The sequence below is a fragment of the Coloeus monedula genome, assembly GCF_965178545.1.
Source record: "Coloeus monedula genome assembly, chromosome: 27".
In the NCBI taxonomy this organism is placed as follows: Eukaryota; Metazoa; Chordata; class Aves; order Passeriformes; family Corvidae; genus Coloeus; species Coloeus monedula.
The window spans coordinates 4,653,611-4,675,452 of record NC_138807.1 but is presented as its reverse complement, the minus strand read 5'-3'; the positions used below and the strand labels follow the sequence as shown (position 1 = coordinate 4,675,452).

The window sequence follows — 21,842 nt, the reverse complement described above, 5'->3', positions numbered from 1 at the left end:
GAGGGTGAGGTGGCGTTGTCGCCGTACCGGGGGACACGGCGGGGACCACGCGGGGATGTCCCCGCTCCTGGCGACCGTGAGACCCCCGAGGGTGTCCTGGCGCTTCCAGGTCACCCCTGGAGTGACACAGCGACCCCCGGGCCCGGGGCCAGCGCCGCCGTGCCTCAGTTTCCCCCGCGGGGCACCTGCAGCCATCCCTTCCCGGTGGCACCGCGAGGCCACGGTGTCCCCCGGGATGTCGCTTCCAGCGCAGCCAGCACGTCCCAGTCGCTCCCAGTTTGGACTGGGATGAGTGGGAAACACCCACTGGTGACCCCCAGGGACCCCTCGGTCCCCCCCCCGTTCGTGGGCGCTCCGTGTCCCCTCCTGTCCCCGCCACCGCCTGGGGAGGGGACACACGCGACCCTGGCACCCAGCGCGATGTCCCCCGGCTGCTCCCCGGTGCCACCACCGGGGCCACCACCGGGGCCACCACCGGGGCCACCACCGGGGCCACCAGGCACCGCCACCACCGCCAGGCACCGCGGGTTAATCATTGACAGCCTCATTTGGGCCACCCCCAAATTGTCACACGGGGCCCCACGTGGCCACCACGGGGCCACCACCCCTGAGCGTCCCCCCACCCTCCCGGGGCTACAAAAGGGGCTGGGGTCCCCCATAACCTCCCCTTTTCCCCCCCCAAACTGCCCCATTTGGGGGGTATCACCCCACCCCCCCCCAGCCCTCCCCGTGGGGTTTTGTCACCCGGGATTAAAACCAAAACCCTCAAAATCCCCCCCAAAACCGCCCCAAACCCCGCCCAGGGCGAGCAGAGAGCGACGCGTCCAGTTCAGGCTCCTTTAATGTGCGCCTCAGCCCCCCCCAAAACCACCCCAAAACCCCCCAAAAACCCCCCCACGATCCCCTCCCCCCACCGGGGGGGAGCAGAACGATGTGTGGGGGAGGGGGTGGGTTCAGGGTTGAGGGGGGGGAGGGGTCGTGGCCCCCCTTTTGGGGGTGGGGGCTGGGCTCAGTATTGCATCCAGGGATTTCTGGTTGGTGCCCCCTCCCCCCCTCCCAGCCCCCAACCTCGGCCCCCTCCCCCGAAAAAAATCCGCCCCCCTCCCACCCCCCTCCCCCATTTTACAGAGGGGGGAAACTGAGGCACAGAGAGGTGACGTGACTTCGCCAAGGTCACTTCGGGCCAGAGCCAGGAATTGTCCCCCCAAACCCCTCCAACCCCCCCCTCAAAAAAACCCCAAAAATCCCACCCCCACCACCCTGGGGCTCAGCCCTGCTCTCACCACGGGGGTCACCCCCCCCCAACCCCCACCCCACACCCGGAGAAGGGGAAGGGGGGGGACACAACCCTGAACCCCCCCCCCCTCCCCCCAAAACCACTCAGGGTTGTCCTGGCTTGTCCCCTCTGTCCCTTGTCCCCCTCCCCCAGAGCGTCCCACCCCCCCCTCCCCCCCAAAAAAAAGCCTTCCTGGAGGCTCAGCTCAGCTCCCAGCGGCCGGGGGAGGTTTTGGGGAGGGGGTGGGGGGGTCTGGGGGTGTTTTTTTGGTGGGGAGGGGGTGCCGGGGTCCAGCCTGAGGCCAGCACAGTGAACGCAGGAAGTTTATACAGGGCTTTACAGAACAAAGCTACTGAGATCAGCCACACGATGGCCAGACATTAACGGGGCCCCCCCCGGGACCCCCCCGGTCCCCTCCCCTGCACCCCAAAACCGCCGTCCCGCGGGTGAGGAGGGAGGGTGGGGGGCACAAAGGGAGCTGGCACCCCCCACGCCCCCCCTACCCTGCACCCACCGCAGAGCTGCCAGCCTGGGGGTGAGGAGGGGGCACAAAGGGAGCTGGGACCCCCCCCCCCTGCACCCCAAAACTGCCGGCCCGGGGGTGAGGAGGGAGGGTGGGGGGCACAAAGGGAGCTGGGGGTGACCCCCAAGTCTCCCCCACCCCATTATCCACAGTCCAAAGGGGTGCAGAGGTGACCGAAGGGGACACGGGGGTGTCCCCAAGACCCCCCCTCCTCCCCCCCCAGTCCTCACCCACTGTCCCGGGAGGTGAGGGGGGCACAAAGGGGGCTGGGGGTGTCTCCCCAAAGCCCCCCCACCCCAATATCCACAGTCCAAAGGGGTGAGGGGGGGACAGAAGGGGACATGGGGGTGTCCCCACCACGCCCCCACCCCATCACCCACTACTCGAGGTAGGGGGAGGTGACAGAGGGGGGACCCCTGGGTGTCCCCACCGCTCTCAGACCTGGGGGGTGGGGACAGAAGGGGACCCCTGGATGCTCCCCCAGGCCCCCCACCTCATTATCCACAGTCCAAAGGGGTGAGGGGGGGACAGAAGGGGACACGGGGGTGCCCCCAGCACCCCTCACCCTCTATCTAAGGTGACAGAGGGGGACACGGGGGTGCCCCCAGCACCCCCCACCCTCTATCTGAGGTGACCAAAGGGGACACGGAGGTGCCCCCAGCACCCCCCACCCCTCACCCACTATCCGAGGCGGGCCGGGGGCTGTCGGGGGCGGCTCGGGAGGGGGCCCGGGTGGGGGTGCAGGGGGCGGTGGCGGAGCAGAGGCGGGGGGGCCACGCCCCGAGCAGCTCCCGCTGCTGCTGGCCCAGGGCTTGGCTGACGAGCCCCGGCAGCGCCAGCAGGCTCAGCCCCAGCGCCTCCAGTTTGCTCTCCAGCGCTCCCAGCCGCTTCTCCAGGTCCTCGTGGCGCTCCTGCAGCTCCGACACCATGTCGTACATCACGTTCTGGGTCTGGGGGATCGGGGGATGGGGGGGATGCTCAGATTTAGGGGGGTCAGGGATGGATTTGTCCCCACAGAAATGGGGTGGCTGCAAAGCGTCCCCAGCCGGGCTCACCTTGGCCAGGTCCACCAAGGTGTTGGCCTGGTCGTTGAGCTTGCGCTGCTCCATCTTCACACTCCTCAGCCTGTGGGGACGGCCACAGGGTTGGGGACAGCCCCGTGAGTGTTGTCACCCCGCCACGAACCCCCCCTGGCCTCGCCCATGCAGCCCCTGACCCCAAACGTGCAACCCCTCCAAGCAAGCGCAGCTTCTCCACCCCAAAACAGCCCCCGGGGGTGGGGAGGGTCACACCGAGTTGTGGGGTGTTCCCCTCGAGTTTTGGGGTGTCCCCTGAGTTATGGGGTGTCCCCCACCTCCAAAATTTGGCAGCCAGAGCCCATGCAAAGCTGGGGGGAGGAGGGCAGGGAGGGGGGCACTTACTTCTGAGCTCTGCAGGTTTGGGGCGGAACAGAGACAAAACAAAGGTTTAATTCCGAGGGGCCAGCGGAGCAGCGCCACCACCCCCACCCCAAAAGGACCCCCCCTGTCCCTGCCAGCCCCGGCCTGGTCACACCCCAGAGCCCACCCCAAAGCCAGAGGTAGCAGGGGGGTGACGGCCCCGCGGTTCTGCTCCCCCCAGGGTGAGGGATGCGGTCACAGTGAGGTTAAAGGTTGTTAATTGGGGACAGGCAATTAACCCTGGTGGGATTGGGGTGGGAGAGGGTCCCACGGGGACAGGGGATGGCAGAGGTGGGGGAGAAGGACAGGGAGAGGGGAGGGGGATGGGGATGGGGCAGGGGATGGAGGACAAGGATAAGGAGGGGGGACAAGGACAGGATGGGGGATGGGGAATGGGAATGGGACAGGAGGACTGGGATGGGGCCAGTGGGGATGGAAAAAAAGGACAGGGCACAAGAATGGGACAGGGGACAAGGACAGGGCAGTGGGACAGTGGGAATGATGGACAGGGGACAAGGAATGGGGACAAGGAATGGGGACAGGGACAGGGAATGGGGACAAGGAATGGGATAGAGGATGAGGACAGGGGACAAGGAATGGGGACAAGAACGGGATAGAGGACAAAGGACAAGGACAGGGGACAAGGAATGGGGACAAGGACAGGAGACATGAACAGGATAGAGGATGAGGACAGGGGACAAGGAATAGGGACGGGGACAGGGAATGGGGACAAGGAATGGGGACAAGAATGGGATAGAGGACAAAGGACAAGGACGGGGACAAGGAATGGGGACAAGGAATGGGGACAGGGACAGGGGACAAGACTGGGATAGAGGACAAGGACAGGGGAGCAGGACAGTGGGAATGAGGGACAAGGGCCAAGGAATGGGGCCGAGGAATGGGGCCAAGAAGGGGACAGAGAACAAGGCCAGAAGAACGCGACAGCAGCAGAGACGGCCGGCACGGTGACACCGACAGCCAACAAGTGACCAGGCCACCACACCGGGACCACCTGGCTCCCACCCGGGACGGGGAGGGACGAGGACGGGGACTCCACCCCGAGCATTCCCGCCGGGAACAACAACCTCGGCGCGGGGTTGCTGGTAGGAAGCAGGAAAAGCTTTGGCACTTACTGATGGATGGCTTGGAGGAACTTACGCTGGTGTTTCCGAACTTTGGCATGGTCGATCTTCTTCACCAGCTTGGTGTGTTTGTAGATGAGCCACGTTTCCCTGAGTACGTTGGCAGCAGCATTTTTCACCTGGAAAAAGCACCAAATCCCGGGAATTAGCCACGGATGGAGACAAGAACGGGGTTGTTGGTTTTTTTTTTGGGGGGGGGGGGAAGTTTTGGGGTTTTTTTTTTCACCCGCTTGGTGAGCTGCGTGTCCATCATGAAGTTGTGGACGTGTTTCTCCGCTTTGGTCAGCTCCAGCTTCCTGGCCACCACGGCCACCACCAAGGCGGTGCAGCCGGCGCCCTGTGGGGGTGGGGGACAGCGGTGGGGCTTGAGGGGGACACGCCGAGGTGGCCGTGGCTGTCCCCCAGCCCCGTCCCCGCGCTCACCATGATGCCGGTGAGCAGGCACACGCCCTTGCCGCAGTAGGTGTGGGGCACCATGTCCCCGTAGCCGATGGACAGGAAGGTGATGGAGATCAGCCACATGGCCCCCAAAAAGTTGCTGGTCACCTCCTGCTTGTCGTGGTACCTGCCCAGGGTGTTGTCACCGTTGTGGTCACCAAATCCCCTTCATCCCCTCCCTCCCCGCCCCCACTCCGTGTGCTGCTGTGGGGTTTTTTTTTTTTTTGGGGGGGGGGGGGGGGGGTGGTGCTGTCCCCAAGCTGGAATTGGGGAGACCGTGGGGATGGGAATGGGGTCGAGGAGAAGGAGGGGACAAGCAGGGAGAAGGCACCTCTGTCCCCAAAAGGCGCAGGGGGACAGCGGGAGGGCAGTGGGGGGGGCACCGTGAGGTTGCGGTGGCACAAACGCCAGCGGTGCCACCGCCCTCCCCCCCTTCCCCGAGGGACAGCCGGGGTGGGCACGAGTCCGGCCGGGGCACACGGAGCAGCGGCCAAGCCGGGCAAGGGGACAGGGACATGCGGGGAGATGGGGAAATGGGGTGGGGAAAGGGGGAAATGGGGTCCAAAAGAGGGGGAATGGGGTTAAAAAGGGGAAAATGGGGTGGGAAGCAGGGAAATGGGGTACAAAAGGGGGGAAACGGGGTGGGAGATGGGAAAATGGGGTGGGAGATGGGAAAATGGGGTGGGGAAAGGGGAAATGGGGTGGGAAGCAGGGAAATGGGGTCAAAAAGGGGGGAAATGGGGTGGGGAAAGGGGAAATGGGGTGGGAAGCAGGAAAATGGGGTCAAAAAGGGGGGAAATGGGGTTAAAAAGGGGGAAATGGGGTGGGAAGCAGGGAAATGGGGTCAAAAAGGGGGGAAATGGGGTTAAAAAGGGGGAAATGGGGTGGGAAGCAGGGAAATGGGGTCCAAAAGGGGGGAAATGGGGTTAAAAAGGGGAAAATGGGGTGGGGAATGGGAAAATGGGGTGGGGAAAGGGGAAATGGGGTGGGGAAAGGGGAAATGGGGTGGGAAGCAGGAAAATGGGGTCAAAAAGGGGGGAAATGGGGTTAAAAAGGGGAAAATGGGGTGGGGAATGGGAAAATGGGGTGGGGAAAGGGGAAATGGGGTGGGGAAAGGGGAAATGGGGTGGGAAGCAGGAAAATGGGGTCAAAAAGGGGGGAAATGGGGTTAAAAAGGGGAAAATGGGGTGGGAAGCAGGGAAATGGGGTCAAAAAGGGGGGAAATGGGGTTAAAAAGGGGAAAATGGGGTGGGGAAAGGGGAAATGGGGTGGGGAAAGGGGAAATGGGGTGGGAAGCCGGAAAATGGGGTCCAAAAGGGGGGAAATGGGGTTAAAAAGGGGAAAATGGGGTGGGAAGCAGGGAAATGGGGTCCAAAAGGGGGGAAATGGGGTTAAAAAGGGGAAAATGGGGTGGGAAGCAGGGAAATGGGGTCAAAAAGGGGGGAAATGGGGTGGGGAACGGGAAAATGGGGTGGGGAAAAGGGAAATGGGATGGGAAGCAGGAAAATGGGGTCCAAAAGGGGGGAAATGGGGTTAAAAAGGGGAAAATGGGGTCAAAAAGGGGGAAACGGGGTCAAAAAAGGGAAAATGGGATGAGGAACGGGAAAATGGGGTGGGAAAGGGAAAATTGTGAGACGGGGAAATGGGGTGGGGAAAGGGGAAATGGGATGGGAAGCAGGGAAATGGGGTCAAAAAGGGGGGAAATGGGGTTAAAAAGGGGAAAATGGGGTCAAAAAGGGGAAAATGGGGTGGGGAATGGGAAAATGGGGTGGGGAAAGGGGAAATGGGGTGGGGAAAGGGGAAATGGGGTGGGAAGCAGGGAAATGGGGTCAAAAAGGGGGGAAATGGGGTTAAAAAGGGGAAAATGGGGTGGGGAATGGGAAAATGGGGTGGGGAAAGGGGAAATGGGGTGGGAAGCAGGGAAATGGGGTCCAAAAGGGGGGAAATGGGGTTAAAAAGGGGAAAATGGGGTGGGAGATGGGAAAATGGGGTGGGGAAAGAGGAAATGGGGTGGGGAAAGGGGAAATGGGGTGGGGAAAGGGGAAATGGGATGGGAAGCAGGAAAATGGGGTCAAAAAGGGGGGAAATGGGGTTAAAAAGGGGAAAATGGGGTGGGAGATGGGAAAATGGGGTGGGGAAAGAGGAAATGGGGTGGGGAAAGGGGAAATGGGGTGGGGAAAGGGGAAATGGGGTGGGGAAAGGGGAAATGGGGTGGGAAGCAGGGAAATGGGGTCAAAAAGGGGGGAAATGGGGTTAAAAAGGGGAAAATGGGGTGGGAAGCAGGGAAATGGGGTCCAAAAGGGGGGAAATGGGGTTAAAAAGGGGAAAATGGGGTGGGAAGCAGGGAAATGGGGTCCAAAAGGGGGGAAATGGGGTTAAAAAGGGGAAAATGGGGTGGGAAGCAGGGAAATGGGGTCCAAAAGGGGGGAAATGGGGTTAAAAAGGGGGAAATGGGGTGGGAAGCAGGGAAATGGGGTCCAAAAGGGGGGAAATGGGGTTAAAAAGGGGAAAATGGGGTGGGAAGCAGGAAAATGGGGTCAAAAAGGGGGGAAATGGGGTTAAAAAGGGGGAAATGGGGTGGGAAGCAGGGAAATGGGGTCAAAAAGGGGGGAAATGGGGTTAAAAAGGGGAAAATGGGGTGGGAAGCAGGGAAATGGGGTCCAAAAGGGGGGAAATGGGGTTAAAAAGGGGAAAATGGGGTGGGGAAAGGGGAAATGGGGTGGGGAAAGGGGAAATGGGGTGGGGAAAGGGGAAATGGGGTGGGAAGCAGGAAAATGGGGTCCAAAAGGGGGGAAACGGGGTGGGAGATGGGAAAATGGGGTGGGGAATGGGAAAATGGGGTGGGGAAAGGGGGAAATGGGGTCCAAAAGGGGGGGAATGGGGTGGGGAAAGGGGAAATGGGGTGGGAAGCAGGGAAATGGGGTCAAAAAGGGGGGAAATGGGGTTAAAAGGGGGAAAATGGGGTGGGAAGCAGGGAAATGGGGTCAAAAAGGGGGGAAACGGGGTGGGGAACGGGAAAATGGGGTGGGGAAAAGGGAAATGGGATGGGAAGCAGGGAAATGGGGTCCAAAAGGGGGGAAATGGGGTTAAAAAGGGGAAAATGGGGTCAAAAAGGGGGAAATGGGGTCAAAAAAGGGAAAATGGGATGAGGAACGGGAAAATGGGGTGGGAAAGGGAAAATTGCGAGACGGGGAAATGTGGTGGGGAAAGGGGAAATGGGATGGGAAGCAGGGAAATGGGCTCAAAAAGGGGGGAAATGGGGTTAAAAAAGGGAAAATGGGGTGGGGAATGGGAAAATTGGGAGACGGGGAAATGGTGATGGGGAGTAGGGAAAATGGGGTGGGAGATGGGGAAATGGGGTCAAAAAGGGGAAAACGGGGTCATAAAGGGGAAAATGGGGATGGGAACCAGGAAAATGGGGTCCAAAAGGGGAAAACGGGGTCAAAAAAGGGAAAATGGGGTGGGAAAGGGAAAATTGGGAGATGGGGAAATGGGATGGGGAGTAGGGAAAATGGGGTGGGAGTGGGGAAAACGGGGTGGGAACGAGGCAAATGGGATGGGAAGCAGGGAAATGGGGTCCAAAAGGGGAAAACGGGGTCAAAAAGGGGAAAATGGGATGAGGAACGGGGAAAATGGGGTGGGGAAAGGGAAGGGGGACACAGGAGCAAGCCGGGGCGGCAGGGGCGGCTCTCAAGCGCCAGGAATTTAGGATTGCTGCATCCCAACCCGCTTTGGGCTTGGAACCTCACCCGGCACCGAGGGGACGCGGCGGGGACGTGCTGGGGACACCCCGGGGTGGGAGGGGGAGGTGACAGCCACGGGGACATTTCCCAAGCCCTGCAGAGCCCCCCCATTCCCAAGGAACACCCGGGATTCCCTCCCGGACCCCAAAACGTGCGGGGAGGAGGAGGAGGGGGGCGAGGATTGGGGGGAAACGCGACGGGACAAAATCCAAACCCAGGAACAACCGACAACAACACCACCAAAAAAAACCCAAAAAAACAAAAAAAAACCCCTTTGGAGACTCCCAAAAAGCGAGCAGGACCCAGCAGCTCCTTGTGAGGTTTCCCCTTCCAGAACCCTTCCGAAAATCCCCCAAAAGGCACCACGGAAGTCCCCAAACTCCAGCTGGGGGGTGGGACAAGAGCAGCTGCTGAGGTTCCAAGTGGAAAAGGACTCCGACCCCTTTCCGTGTCTCCCCCCTTCCCCCCCCCCCCGGCTGCAGCTAATCCTAAATTCTGGGAATTCCGGGAAGCACAAGCCTGGGGCGGGGGGGGGGCGGTCCCTGCGGTCACTCACAGTTTGTCCCTGCAAGCAGCAGAGCGGGCAGGGAGGGAAAACAAGAGCGGTTAATGCGCGACCCCGGGGCTTGGGGAAGTGGCGAGGGGGCTGCGGGGGTCGGGGGGCACCGGGGCCAGCAGGGGAGGGGGCACGGCGGGGACATCGCCGGCATCCCGCGGGCAGCGGCGGAGGAGCGCGGGGACGGCCCGCGGGGGGCCCTGGGGGACCCCCCCAGTTTCGGTCCCCGCTGAGGGAACCCCAATTTTGGTCCCCTTGGCACCTCCAGCTCTTCGGTTCTCTCTGTGAGACCCCCAAATTTTGGTCCCCTTGGCACCTCCAGCTCTTCGGTTCTCTCTGTGAGACCCCCACTGCCTCCTCAGATCCCTCTGTGGGACCCCCAATTTTTGGTCCTCTTGCCACTTTCAGCTCCTCAAACCCTTCTGGGGGACCCCCAACTTTTGGTCCCCTTGGCACCCCCAGCTCTTCGGTTCTCTCTGTGAGACCCCAAATTTTTGGTCCCCTTGGCACCCCCAGCTTTTCGGTTCTCTCTTGTGGGACCTCCAACTTTTGGTCCCCTCTGCGGGATCCCCAATTTTGGTCCCCTTGGCACCCCCAGCTCTTCGGTTCTCTCTGCGGGACCCCCAAATTTTGGTCCTCTTGGCACTTTCAGCTCCTCAAACCCCTCTGGGGGACCCTCAACTTTTGGTCCTCTCTGAGGGACCCCCAAATTTTGGTCCCCTTGGCACTTTCAGCTCCTCGGTCTCCTCTGTGGGACCCCCAAATTTTGGTCCCCTTGACACCTCCAGCTCTTTGGTCTCCTCTGTGACACCCCCAGGTTCTCAGACCTTCCCTGTGGAACCCCAAATTTTGGTCCCCTTGGTACCTCCAGCTCCTCAGATCCCACAGTGAGATCCCCAAATTTTGGTCCCCTTGACACCCCCAGCTCCTCAGACCCCTCAGTGAGACCCCCATTGCCTCAGACCCCTCTGAGGGACCCCCAAATTTTGGTCCCCTGGACACCTCCAGCTCCTCAGACCCCTCAGTGAGACCCAGTTTTGGTCCCCTTGACACCTCCAGCTCTTTGGTCTCCTCAGTGAGACCCCCACTGCCTCAGACCCCTTTGCAGGACCCAATTTTGGGACACCCCCAGCTCCTCGGTCCCCTCTGGGACACCCCCAGCCCCACCAGAACCCCACGGACAAGGAGCTGCCCCATCCCAGGGGGACACGGAGGCGCTCGGGAAAGCTCCTCTCCCACCCCCCACGAGGGGGATTTGGTTTGACAAACCCCAAAAGCCCCACCAGAGGGGTCTGCCAGGACTGTGGGGGTCTCTCCCCACCCCTCAACATCCCCCCGGGGTGCACCCGGTGCCTCCTCAGCCGCCCCCCAGGAGGTGTCCCCGCACCTCTCGCAGACGCGGACGGTCCAGGCGGCGATGATCCAGGAGGAGATGCTGAACACCAGCAGCACGGTGCCGGGGCAGATGGTCATGAGGGTCTTCATGACGAAGCGGGTGTTGAAGTTGATCTTGTTGAGGGCGCCGATGCTGCGGGACGAGGCGTCGGTGAAGAGTTTGCTGTGCAGGAGCATCACGCGGCCGATCAGGTAGAGCCGCAGGAACATGGGGATGGACAGGATGATGTCCACGTCGGCGTCGGCCACCGAGGCGGCGTAGGTGAAGGCCAGGCGCGCCGTCCAGGTGAACAGGTACTGCCCGGGGATGGGGTGGATGGCGCACACGATCAGCTCCAGCGCGATGAAGAAGATGCGCTCGTAGGTCATGGCGATGCGCCAGTCGTCCGCGCCGTTGTCCACCATGAACAGCTGTGACACGGGGACAAGGCCGGGCTGCTGACACCTCCGGCGAGGTCACACGACGCCGGTGACACCTTCCCGGGCCGGCTCTCACCTGGATCTCCCTGGCGTGGTACATGACGATGAGCCCCAGCAGGATGAGGGTGGAGAGGCTGATAAGGCATTTCAGTGCAAACGAATACGACGACTCCTGCGAGGGTAGGGGGCCACTGTGAGCCTGGGCGGACCCCCTGAGCTCCCTCACCCCTCTCCGGCCACCCCACCCCGCCCCACAACCTTGGTGTAGACCCCCCAGGACAGCTCCGTCTCGGTGACCATGACCACGATGCCGAACATGCCGAAGATCAGGGCGTAATCGCTGAGGCGCTTGCGCTTCTCGAAGAGGGCTCGCCGGTGGCCCAACTTGTAGCCGATGTTCTGGTTCCTCCGCGGCTCCCCCGCCCGCTCCTCGGCCGCATCCTGCCCCGGGGGGGCCGCGGCGGGGCTGGGATCCGTTCCCCCGGGCTGCTCCGGCCGGGACACCACCACCTCGAGGCGCGGGGACGGGCAGGGGCTGCGCAGCGGCTGCGTCTCCCCTTCCAGCGGCTGCGGGGTGCGGGCGGAGGAGCTCAGGGGGCCCCGGGGCCGTGTCACCCCCGCATTGTAGCGGCAGCCGCTCATGGCTCTGGCGGGGACGGCGCCGGGCGATCCCGCATGGCTCAGCGGCGCGGGGGCGACCTGCGGGACAGGGGGGGGGGGGGACAGATCGGGGGCGAGTGGGTGGTGGTGGCTGTGGGACACGGGGAGCCCAGCGTGGCGTGATGGCCCCGACGGCCGTGGGGACGTGTCCTGGCATGGTGGGGACACGTCCTGCCCGCGGGGGGACACGCTGTGACCACAGGTCCATGTCCCGCCCACGGCGGGCGGGGGACGAGTGGCGCTCGTAGGGGACGCGGCCGTGTCCTGCCCGTGGCGAGGACTCCCCGTGACCACAGGTACGCGTCCCGCCGGCGGGGACGTGCCCGTGTCCGTGCCCTGCCCGTGGGGACGTGCCCGTGTCCTGCCCACCGAACCGTGTCGTGCCCCCCTCCGCCCTCCCCGCCGCCTTCACGGCCACCCCCCCCCCCCGCCTCCGCTGTCCCCTGTCCCCTCCCCGCGGCCGCGGGACGGCTCCGGTCCCGAGCCGCAGCTGCGCGTCCCCGCCGCCCCCGAGCTGCCGAGCGCGCCGTGCCCGGGGCTGCCGTGCCCGGAGCTACCGGGGGGACTCCGGGGCCGCTCCCCCCGGCCGGGACGCGGCCCTGCCGTGCCCGGTACCTGCCGTGCCCGGGGCCCGGGGGCCGGGCCGGGTCCCGCCGCCGCCGCAGCCCGAGCCGGCACCGGAGCGCCGGGGGGGCGGGGCTGGGGGGGCGTGGTCTCTCCCTATCCCGCGCTCTGATTGGTCCCAGCAGCTCCCGCCCCCGCTGACGGACACCGCGCCACGCCTTTGGCCACGCCCCCCAGCTCCCCCCCACCCCGCCCCCTCCAAGCCATCCCGGAGCCCCCCCCGGACCCCGCGACCCCCCCCAAAACGCCCCCTCCCCATCACAGCTCCTCAGCACCCCGCGGAACCCCCTTCCCATCCTTCGGCCTCGCTGCACCCCAAAATTCATCCCCCCCCCATGTGCCCCCCCCCCCCAGTAGAGCCCCCCTTCGTCACCCCCAGTGCACCCCAAAACACCCCCCAAGCCCTCGGTGCACCCCCCGCGGTCCCCCCGTACCTGCTGGGGCTCCCCGGGGCCGGCCGGGGGGGTCCTGGGGGCGTCAGGGGCTGCGGGGCCGGGGCTGGGCGCGGGGGCGGTCCGGGGGTCCGGGGGCCATGGGCTTCCCTCCACGCCTGGCCGGGGGGACACGCGGCGTTAGGGGGTCCTCGAACCCCCCCCTGCACCGGTGACGGGGCAGGGACCCCCCCCCCCCCCGCCCCCAGAGCTGCCACAGCCAGCGAGGGTCCTGCCCTGGCACTGCCACCCAGGGGGGTCACCCTGTCCCCGGTGACCGCCGGGCACGAGGGGGTGCGTCACACGGGAGACCCCACAGCACGAGGGGTCTGTCACATCAGTGACCCCACAGCACCAGGGGTCTGTCACATCAGTGACCCCACAGCACCAGGGGTCTGTCACAGCGATGTCCCCTTTCATGAGGGGCTGCAGCACTAAAACGGTCCCGTTGCACGAGGGGCTGCGTCACACTAAAAACCCCATTGCACGAGCGGCCCTATTGCACCAAAAACCCCATTGCAAGAGGGGCCCTATTGCACCAACAACCCCCTGCTCATGAGGGGCCTCATGGCACCAACGACCCCCTTGAACGAGGGGTCCTATTGCACCAATGACCCCACTGCAAGAGGGGCCCTATTGCACCGACAGCCCCACTGCACAAGGGGTTATGTCACACAAAAAACCCCATTGCTCGAGGGGTCCTATTGCACCAAAAACCCCATTGCATGAGGGGCTGCATCACACAAAAACCCCACTGCACGAGGGGCCCTATTGCACCAAAAACCCCACTGCACGAGGGGCTCTACTGCACCCACCCCGTTCCAGAGGGGCTGCACCACACGAAAAAACCCCATTGCACGAGGGGCTGCATCACACTAAAAACCCCGATCACACTCGGGGCCCCATTGCACCAACGACCCCCTTGAACGAGGGGTCCTATTGCACCAAAAAACCCCATTGCATGAGGGTCTGCATCACACTAAAAACCCCATTGCTTGAGGGGCTGCGTCAAACTAAAACCCCATTGCACGAGGGCCCCATTGCACCAAAAACCCCCTTGAACGAGGGGTCCTATTGCACCAAAAACCCCATTACATGAGGTGCCCCATTGCACCAAAAACCCCCTTGAACGAGGGGTCCTATTGCACCAAAAACCCCATTACATGAGGTGCCCCATTGCACCAAAAACCCCCTTGAACGAGGGGTCCTATTGCACCAAAAGCCCCATTGCACGAGGGTCTACGTCACACTAAAAACCCCACTGCACGAGGGGCCCTATTGCACCGACAGCCCCACTGCACGAGGGGTTATGTCACACAAAAAACCCCATTGCTCGAGGGGTCCTATTGCACCAAAAACCCCATTGCACGAGTGGCTGCACCACAGGAAAAACCCCATTGCACGAGGGGCTGCGTCACACTAAAACCCCATTGCATGAGGGGTCCTATTGCACCAACGACCCCCTTGAACAAGGGGTCTTATTGCACCAAAAACCCCATTGCATGAGGGGTCCTATTGCACCAAAAACCCCACTGCTCGAGGGGCTGCGTCACACTAAAACCCCCGTCACACTCGGGGCCCCATTGCACCAACGACCCCATTGCACGAAGGGCTTTTGTCACACCAGTGTCCCTTTTGCACACGGGGCTCGATCGCACCCACAACCCCACAGCACGAGGGACCCCACAGCACCCACAACCCCACAGCACGAGGGACCCCACAGCACCCACAACCCCACAGCACGAGGGACCCCACAGCACCCACAACCCCACGGCATGAGGGATCCCACAGCACCCACAACCCCACAGCACGAGGGACCCCACGGCACCCACAACCCCACGGCACGAGGGACCCCACAGCACCCACAACCCCACGGCACGAGGGACCCCACAGCACCCACAACCCCACGGCACGAGGGACCCCACAGCACCCACAACCCCACGGCACGAGGGACCCCACGGCACCCACAACCCCACAGCACGAGGGATCCCACGGCACCCACAACCCCACGGCACGAGGGACCCCACAGCACCCACAACCCCACGGCATGAGGGACCCCACAGCACCCACAACCCCACGGCACGAGGGACCCCACAGCACCCACAACCCCACGGCACGAGGGACCCCACGGCACCCACAACCCCATCCCCCAAGGAGCTGCGCCACGAGCAAACCCCATTGCACAACACCCTCCAAACCCCCCCGCAGACCCCACAACCCCATCCCCGGGCTCCCGCAGCTCCCCCCTCCCCTCCCTCCATCCCTGCAGCAGCTCCCGGGATTTGGGGCCTCCAAAACACCGGGATGGGTTGGGACAGCGGTGCGGAGCCGCCACCAGCAGCACCCCGCGATGCCCTGGGGGGGCTGCGGCCCCTCGGGACCCCGTTCCCACCCTGCAGAGCCGGGGCTGAGCCGTTCCCGGTTTCCCCCCGGGAGCTCCGGAGCGTGGCCGGGCTCCAGCCCCCAGCTGCTCCCGGTGTGCAGCCGGGGCCTGGCTCCCCTCCAGGGCCGGATCATTTTCTCTCCATTCTGCCAAATTTATCGCAGGAAAATGGGCTCCGATTTCTTTTTAATATTCGGCTGGGGAGGGAAAAAAAAAAACCGCAGCGGGCAGGGACGGAGGGGAAAATTTCCCCCTCAGGCCATTCCCCTGTGGCTCTGCCAGGGCCCCACAGCCCCGGAAAAGTTTTTGTCGCCTCAAATGGGGCTGGGTGAGGCCACCCTGGAGCCCTCCCGGGCTGGGGATAGTAAATATTTCATGAAGCACCGCTCCGGGGTGGTTTCATTCCTCCGCAAAAGGGCCTGATCCAATCCTTCCCCCCCCTCCGCCGCCCGAGCATCCACAGGGACGGATCCGCCTGGATTCCCCGCATCCCGGGAAGGCCTCCGGGACCCCCTGCCCCCTGTCGCTGTCGCCAAGGGGACGCCCTGGCTGGTGGCTGCATGCCCAGGGTAGGATGCACGGGTGTCCCCATCGTCCCCAAGGTGGGGACGGGGACACCGCAGCTCCCCCAAACCACGGGCGCCGCGTGTCCTTGAGCCACGGGCACGCGTGTCGCTGCTCCGGGATGCGACACGGCAGCAGGACACCCACGGGTGGCACGGCACGGGAGGGGGGGCGGCTCTGCCAGCCCGCACTGGGGACAAGGACGTGGGGAGCCGGGGGTGCCACCCGGCTGGGGCAGGACCGGTCCTAAGGGTGACCCCAACCACGGCAGCACCTCCCACCCTGCCCGGAGAAGGGACACGGCTGAGCCCCCATGGCCGGGCCGCAGCAGCCCGCAGTGCCCGGGGATGGCAGCGGTGACAAGGGGGTGACAGCAGGGTGGCAGCGGGGTGACAACGGGGCTCCCCCCGTGGCCCGGAGCAGCGGCGCTGCCTCGGAGCAACTGCAGAGGAGGGAGGGTGCGGCTAAAAATAGCGGCGGGCGGCCCAAAAGCTCCCCGCGGGTGATTTATTTATCACCCGCTCCTAATTCCTGCCCGGGAATCACGGCAGGGTGGGGCAGGAATTTGGGGGAGGTGCCCGCGGGGACAGCGGCCAGGGGAGCGGGGAACCCCCCCCTTCCCCTCCCCGGTTGTGGGGTTGGGGACGGGGCGCTCAGGGTGCTCAGGGCTGTGGCACCGCGCGGTGACCCCGCCCGGGGTCACGGGGGCTCCTCGCCAGTCGCCACCGCGGCCCGGGACTCGCCGGGGGCACCAAGTGCGTCAGACCCCTGGTAGCCCCCCCCCCCCCCCTTCTCGTCCCCAAAAATCCGCCGCGGTGGCCCCGGTTCCTCCCGCCGCCGCCAAGCCCTGGCCATATGTCCCAGGCTGGGGAGCAGCTGGCGGTGCCAGCAGGAGCCCCCGGCCCCCGCAATCGCCGCTGCCCACCCGCCGGCACGGGGCGGGCCGGGGGTGGCACCGCCGCTGCCCCCCCAGGGCAGGGCAGGGGGGCTCAGCGGGGTTTGGGGGGGCCCAGGAGCGGCTGAGAGCCCCGGAGGCGGCGGGACGAGGCCACCCGGGGCACCCGAGAGGCTCAGCCCAGCCCCGCCACGGGGGGATCCCCGGTGGTGCCAACACCCGCGACCCCCCCCGTGTCACCACCCTGGGGGGGTGGGGGGCAGAGGGGCAGCGCCCGGCGCTGGCGGGGATTTCCCCCCACGCAGGATCGGGCCCGGTGCCACCCGCGGGGTGTCCGTGTGTCCCCCACGGCGCGGGGGGACGCCCAGGGGCTGGCACACCCGCGGGGACACGCGGGGACACGCGGGGACACCCGGAGCTCCCCGGCCCCGCCGCGACGCCGGGGAATCCCCGGCTGCTGCCGGGGTCTCCTCGAGAAAATCCCTCCCCAGAGCCCCACCGGGACACCCAGGGACCGCCGCTGGATCCGGGGACACCGCGACACCCCCGATGTCCCCAGGGGTGGCAGAGACAGCCGTGATTCCCCCTCCCATCCCCCGCGACACCCCCAACCCAAGGGGGGGACCCCATCCCCATCCCTCCGCCTCAGGAGGGGACGCGCAGCCGGGGACACCCTACCTGCGTGGGGACAAGAGGGTGCGAGGGGCTGGGCTTGGGGGGTCGCGGGGGGTGCAGCGAGGGGGGTTCGGGGGGCTCCCCACGTCCCCCCTTCGCCGCCACCGCGCCGGCGTCCCCAGACAAAGCCGCCGCGCCGGGTTCTCCCTGCGCCTCCCCCACGCGCTCGGCTCAGCCGAAAGGACAAAGCCGCTCCGCCTGGCTGCCCCCGCCGGGCCACCGCGGACCCCCCGCCCGTGGCCACCCGGGGGGGACACGGCGGTCGCCGCTGTCCCTGGCACCGCCACAAAGCCCCTCAGCAACGGGGGGGGGATGTGGGGGTCCCCCCAAAGCTCGCACCGCCCTTGTAGAGCCCCGTGTCCCCACTGCAGGGCGGGGGTCCCCAGCGCTGAGGAGGGGTCCCCGCGGTGCCCACCCAGCGCAGGGTCCCCAGGGGTGCGCCAAGGTCACCGGGAAGGTCGTGAGGGGCTGCAAGGCCCCCACGTCCCCACGGTCCCCGCCTCGACGGCTTCGCCCCGCGCGTCGAGGCCACGAGGGCCACGCGGAGCCGGAACCCGCCCAGAGCCCGCGGTGCCCACCCCGGCCTTGGCACTGGCCCCGGGGCCCGCCAGCACCGGTGTCCCAGCCGGGGCTGTTTGTGGCACGGGGTCCCCCTGGTTTTGGTGGGCGCTGAGCCGGGTGTGACCCCCGCTGTGGCAGCGCTGTCACCCCGCTGTGGCACCGGGGCCACCCCAGCAGCTGGTGGCCAAAACCGGGGAGCCCCGAGCACCACCGACCCCTCAACAGCGCTCACACCTTTGGTGACAGCCGCCACATCGTCCCCAAGGACGGGAACCCCCAAATGCCCGGACTCCACCAGCCCCGAGCAGCCGAACCCCTCAGACAGGACATCCCCGCTGTCCCCACGCCACAAACCCCGCAGGGAGGGAGTCCCCGCCGTCCCCACACCCGTCACCCCCCAGCCACGCCATCCCCGCCGTCCCCACCGCCGCAGGAAGGGATTCCCCGCCGTCCCCACACCGGGCAACGCCAAGCGCGGGGTCCCCCCCCGCCGCTGCCACCCCCGGGATGTCCCCCCCCCCGGCCGCCGCCACCCTCTCGCCCGCTCACTTGCCACGGCCCCGTGCTACGGGGAGCGTCGGGACGCGCCGGGGGGCCCGGGGGGCGGCGGGGACATGTGCCGGGGGCCGCGGGGGCGGCGGGCGCTGCTGGCTCTCGGCGCGGCGGCGGCGGAGCGACACTGGCGACAGCAGCGTGCGGGAGCCGCGGCACGGGGAGGGGGGGCCGGGGGCTTCCCCGCCCCACGCCCCCGCGTTCCCCCCCGGCAGGGCAGTGACCTTGAGACCGCGGCGCTGGCGGTGGGTGGCAGCCGAGGATATTTTTAGCCGGGCACAGTCACTCCCAGCGCGTCCTCATTGTCACCGCCGGGGGCTCCTCCCGCGCCCCCCGTGCCCCAACGCAGCCCCCCCCCCCCCGCCGCCGCCGCAGCACCGGGGCCCGGAGCAGGCCCCGGGCACTCCGGACCCTCAGAACCCCGGGGAACCCTCGGGGAAGCCCCCCCATGGTGCCCCCTCCCCTTCGCAAACCCCCTCAGGCACCCCCTCCCCCCCCACCCCACACTGTGCCGGGGGCTTCCCGCGAGCGGGGGGATCCTCCCGAGCCGGGGGATTCCCAGGAATGCGGGGATTCCCGGGAGCCACGGGGTTCCCCAGCACCAGCAGCCCCCCCTGGAGCTGAGGGGGGTCCCCACCCTCACAGACCCCCCCAAATTCACCCACCTGCCGCCAGCCCCCGGCCTCCGCTGCCCTCGGGCGCTGCCGCCGCTGACCATGGCCCGGCGGCGGCGACACGTGCGGCGCCGAGCCCGGGATCCCGGCAGGTTCCGGTGGCACAACCGGGGGCCGGGGGCGAGCCTGGACAGCGGCCCCGCGGTGCCGCCGAGCCCCTCACGGCCGCCCCGTGCCTCGGTTTCCCCAGCGCGCAGGCGGCGGCCGCGGGGGCTGCGGGCGGCGATGCGGCGCCGTTGCGATGCCGCTCCACACGCGCAGCCGCGAGCACCCGCCCCGCCGCCTTCCCGGGGCTTCCCGGGGCTTCCCGGGGCCTCCCGGTGCTCCCCAGAGCCTTCCGGGGCCTCCCGGTGATTCCCGGGGCTTCCCGGGGCCTCCCGGCAGCCGCTGCGGATAAATTCAGCCACCCCTCCCCGCTGCGGGGTCCCTCCCCACGAGCGTCGCCGCAGCCGCGGGGCCGGGGGCGATCTCCCCCCACCCTCGCCGTGGGGACCCCCCCCCCCCCCCCGGTGACACCGGGGTGGCCCCGGGAGTGGCCTTGACCCTCCCCGAAAGCCCTCGGTGTCACCTCCCCGGGGGTGCTGGCGGTGGGGAGGGGGCGCGGGGTGACCCCCGGGTTTGGCGAGTGCCGCACACGGGCGGGGGGGGCTGGGGGGTGCGGGGCACACGCGTGTGCAAGGACGGGGGGGGGAGTGTGAACAGTGGGGTTGGGGTGGATTTAGGGGGGAGCAGGGATGGAGTTGGCGGGGAACAAAGCACGGGGGGGGCGAGGTGGGGTGTGAGAGGGGCGTGAATGGGGGGGGAGTTTGGGGTGTGAACAGGGGGGGTGATTTTGGGGGGTGAGTTTGGGGTGTGAATTTGGGCGTGCAAGGGGTGTGAACGGGGGTGTGAATTTGGGGAGTGCAAGGCGTGGTGTGCACGGGGGGTGTGGATTGGGGTGTGAATTTGGGGGGTGGATTTGGGGTGTGCAAGGTGCGGTGTGCACGGGGGGGGTGAATTTGGGGTGTGAATTTGGGGTGTGCAAGGTGCGGTGTGCACGGGGCTGTGATTTGGGTGTGAATTTGGGGTGTGCCAGGGGTGTCAACAGAGGCTGTGAATTTGGGGGGTGGATTTGGGGTGTGCAAGGTGTGGTGTGCACGGGGGGGGTGGATTTGGGTGTGAATTTGGGGGTTGAATTTGGGGTGTGCAAGGTTGGTTGTGCACAGGGGGTGTGGATCGAGGTGTGAATTTGGGGTGTGCCAGGGGTGTGAACAGAGGCTGTGAATTTGGGGTGTGAATTTGGGGTGTGCACGGGGGTTGTGAGTTTGGGGGGTGAATTTGGGGTGTGCAAGGTGCGGTGTGCACGGGGGAGTGTGGATCGGGGTGTGAATTTGGGGTGTGCACGGGGCGTGTGAGTTGGGGTGTGAGTTTGGGTGTGAGTTTGGGTGTGAATTTGGGGTGTGCACGGATTTTCGCGGGGGGTGTGAGCAGGGGATGGCGCAGGGTGGGTGTGCAAGGGGCGCTGTGCGGGGCGGGTGACACACGCGTGTGTCCGTCTGTCCCCGTCCCTGTCCGTGTGTCCCTGTCCGTCTGTCCCCCTGTCCCTGTCCGTGTGTCCGTGTGTCCCGTTCCCGTTCCATCCCCCCAATCCCCTCCCCGGTGCCGCGGGGGGGTCGCAGGCGGTGCCCGGAGGGGGGGCGGGGATGGTGGGGGTGGTGCAGGGCCGGGAGCGCGGCAGAGGGGGGGCACCGGCGGGGGGGGAGGGGGGGCCGGGATTCCCGGATTCCCGGTGAGGGGGGGATGGGGGATTCCCGGTGAGGGGGGATGGGGGATTCCCGGTGAGGGGGGATGGGGGATTCCCGGTGAGGGGGATGGGGGATGGGGGAGGGAAAAGCCGGTGGAGGGGGGGGGAGGATTCCCGGGACGGGGGCGGCGGGGGATGCCCGGTTTGGGGGGATTCCCGGTTTGGGGGGATGCCCGGTTTGGGGGCGATTCCCGGTTTGGGGGGGATGCCCGGTTTGGGGGGGGGCGATGCCCGGTTTTGGGGGGGGGATGCCCGGTTTGGGGGCGATTCCCGGTTTGGGGGGGATGCCCGGTTTGGGGGGGGGCGATGCCCGGTTTTGGGGGGGGGATGCCCGGTTTGGGGGCGATGCCCGGTTTGGGGGGATTCCCGGTTTGGGGCGATGCCCGGTTTGGGGGCGATGCCCGGTTTGGGGGCGATGCCCGGTTTGGGGGCGATTCCCGGTGCCAGCCCCACACGGCTGCGCGGGCGGATCCCGGGGCCGCGTGACCGCCGCCCCCGCGTGTCCCCCCCCCTTCAGCCGGTTGCCATGGCAATGCCCCCCCCCCCGTTGCCATGGCAATGCCCCGTCCCCCCCAGATGATGGGAAAAGGGGGGAGGGGCGGGGAATCTGGGGGGTTCCCCCAAATCCCACGGGAATTTAATCCCAATGCCCCCCCTGGCACAGAGGGATTCCCCCAAATCCCCCCTTTCCTCAAAGCAGGGGGACCCCTTCCATCTTTTAGGGTCCCCTAAATCCCCCCCGGCTCCCCTGAGGCTGAATTGGGGGGGGGGGGTCCTGACAGCCACAGCCCCATCCCCCCCCAGCGAGGGGATACCGGGAATGGGATGGGGAGGGGGAGGGGATGGGATGGGATGGGATGGGATGGGATGGGATTGATGGGATGGGGATGGGATGGGGATGGGGATGGGGATGGGATGGGATGGGATGGGATGGGATGGGATGGGATGGGATGGGATGGGATGGGATGGGATTATATGGGATGGGGAGGGGAATGGGAATGGAGATGAAGGGGAAGAGGATGGGGATGGGCTGGGAATGGGGATGGGAATGAAGGGGAACGGGAACAGGAACAGGAATGGGATGGGATGGGAATGGGAAGGGGAATGG

The 21,842-nt window shown here is 66.2% G+C and overlaps 1 protein-coding gene across 5 annotated transcripts; it reads right to left on the bottom strand.

Moving 5' to 3' along the window:
* Positions 1–1,387: 1,387 nt before the first annotated feature.
* KCNN1 (potassium calcium-activated channel subfamily N member 1) lies at positions 1,388–19,004 on the bottom strand. 5 transcript variants are annotated; one of them, XM_082297846.1, is made up of 10 exons: positions 18,943–19,004; positions 12,651–12,766; positions 11,191–11,631; positions 11,009–11,104; positions 10,505–10,923; positions 4,804–4,945; positions 4,607–4,717; positions 4,372–4,499; positions 2,855–2,924; positions 1,388–2,749 (listed from the first exon to the last, which is right to left on the bottom strand). In XM_082297846.1, the coding sequence occupies exons 3-10, from the start codon at positions 11,572–11,574 to the stop codon at positions 2,474–2,476; spliced, it is 1,626 nt and encodes a 541-aa protein (XP_082153972.1). In that variant the 5' UTR covers positions 11,575–11,631; positions 12,651–12,766; positions 18,943–19,004; the 3' UTR covers positions 1,388–2,473. The 5 variants fall into 5 exon arrangements, with proteins under 5 accessions (XP_082153972.1, XP_082153971.1, XP_082153968.1 ...); XM_082297845.1 differs by lacking the exon at positions 18,943–19,004 and adding an exon at positions 18,279–18,521; XM_082297842.1 differs by lacking the exon at positions 18,943–19,004 and adding an exon at positions 18,275–18,415.
* Between the last annotated feature and the right edge of the window lie 2,838 nt (positions 19,005–21,842).

Coding starts and splice junctions, on each gene's coding strand:
- KCNN1 (XM_082297846.1), bottom strand. CDS start 11,574: ATGAGCGGCTGCCGCTACAATGCGGGGGTGACACGGCCCCGGGGCCCC. Junction 11,105..11,190: donor CCTGGGGGGTCTACACCAAG/GTTGTGGGGCGG, acceptor CTACCCTCGCAG/GAGTCGTCGTATTCGTTTGC. Junction 4,946..10,504: donor ACCGTCCGCGTCTGCGAGAG/GTGCGGGGACAC, acceptor CACCCTGGGCAG/GTACCACGACAAGCAGGAGG.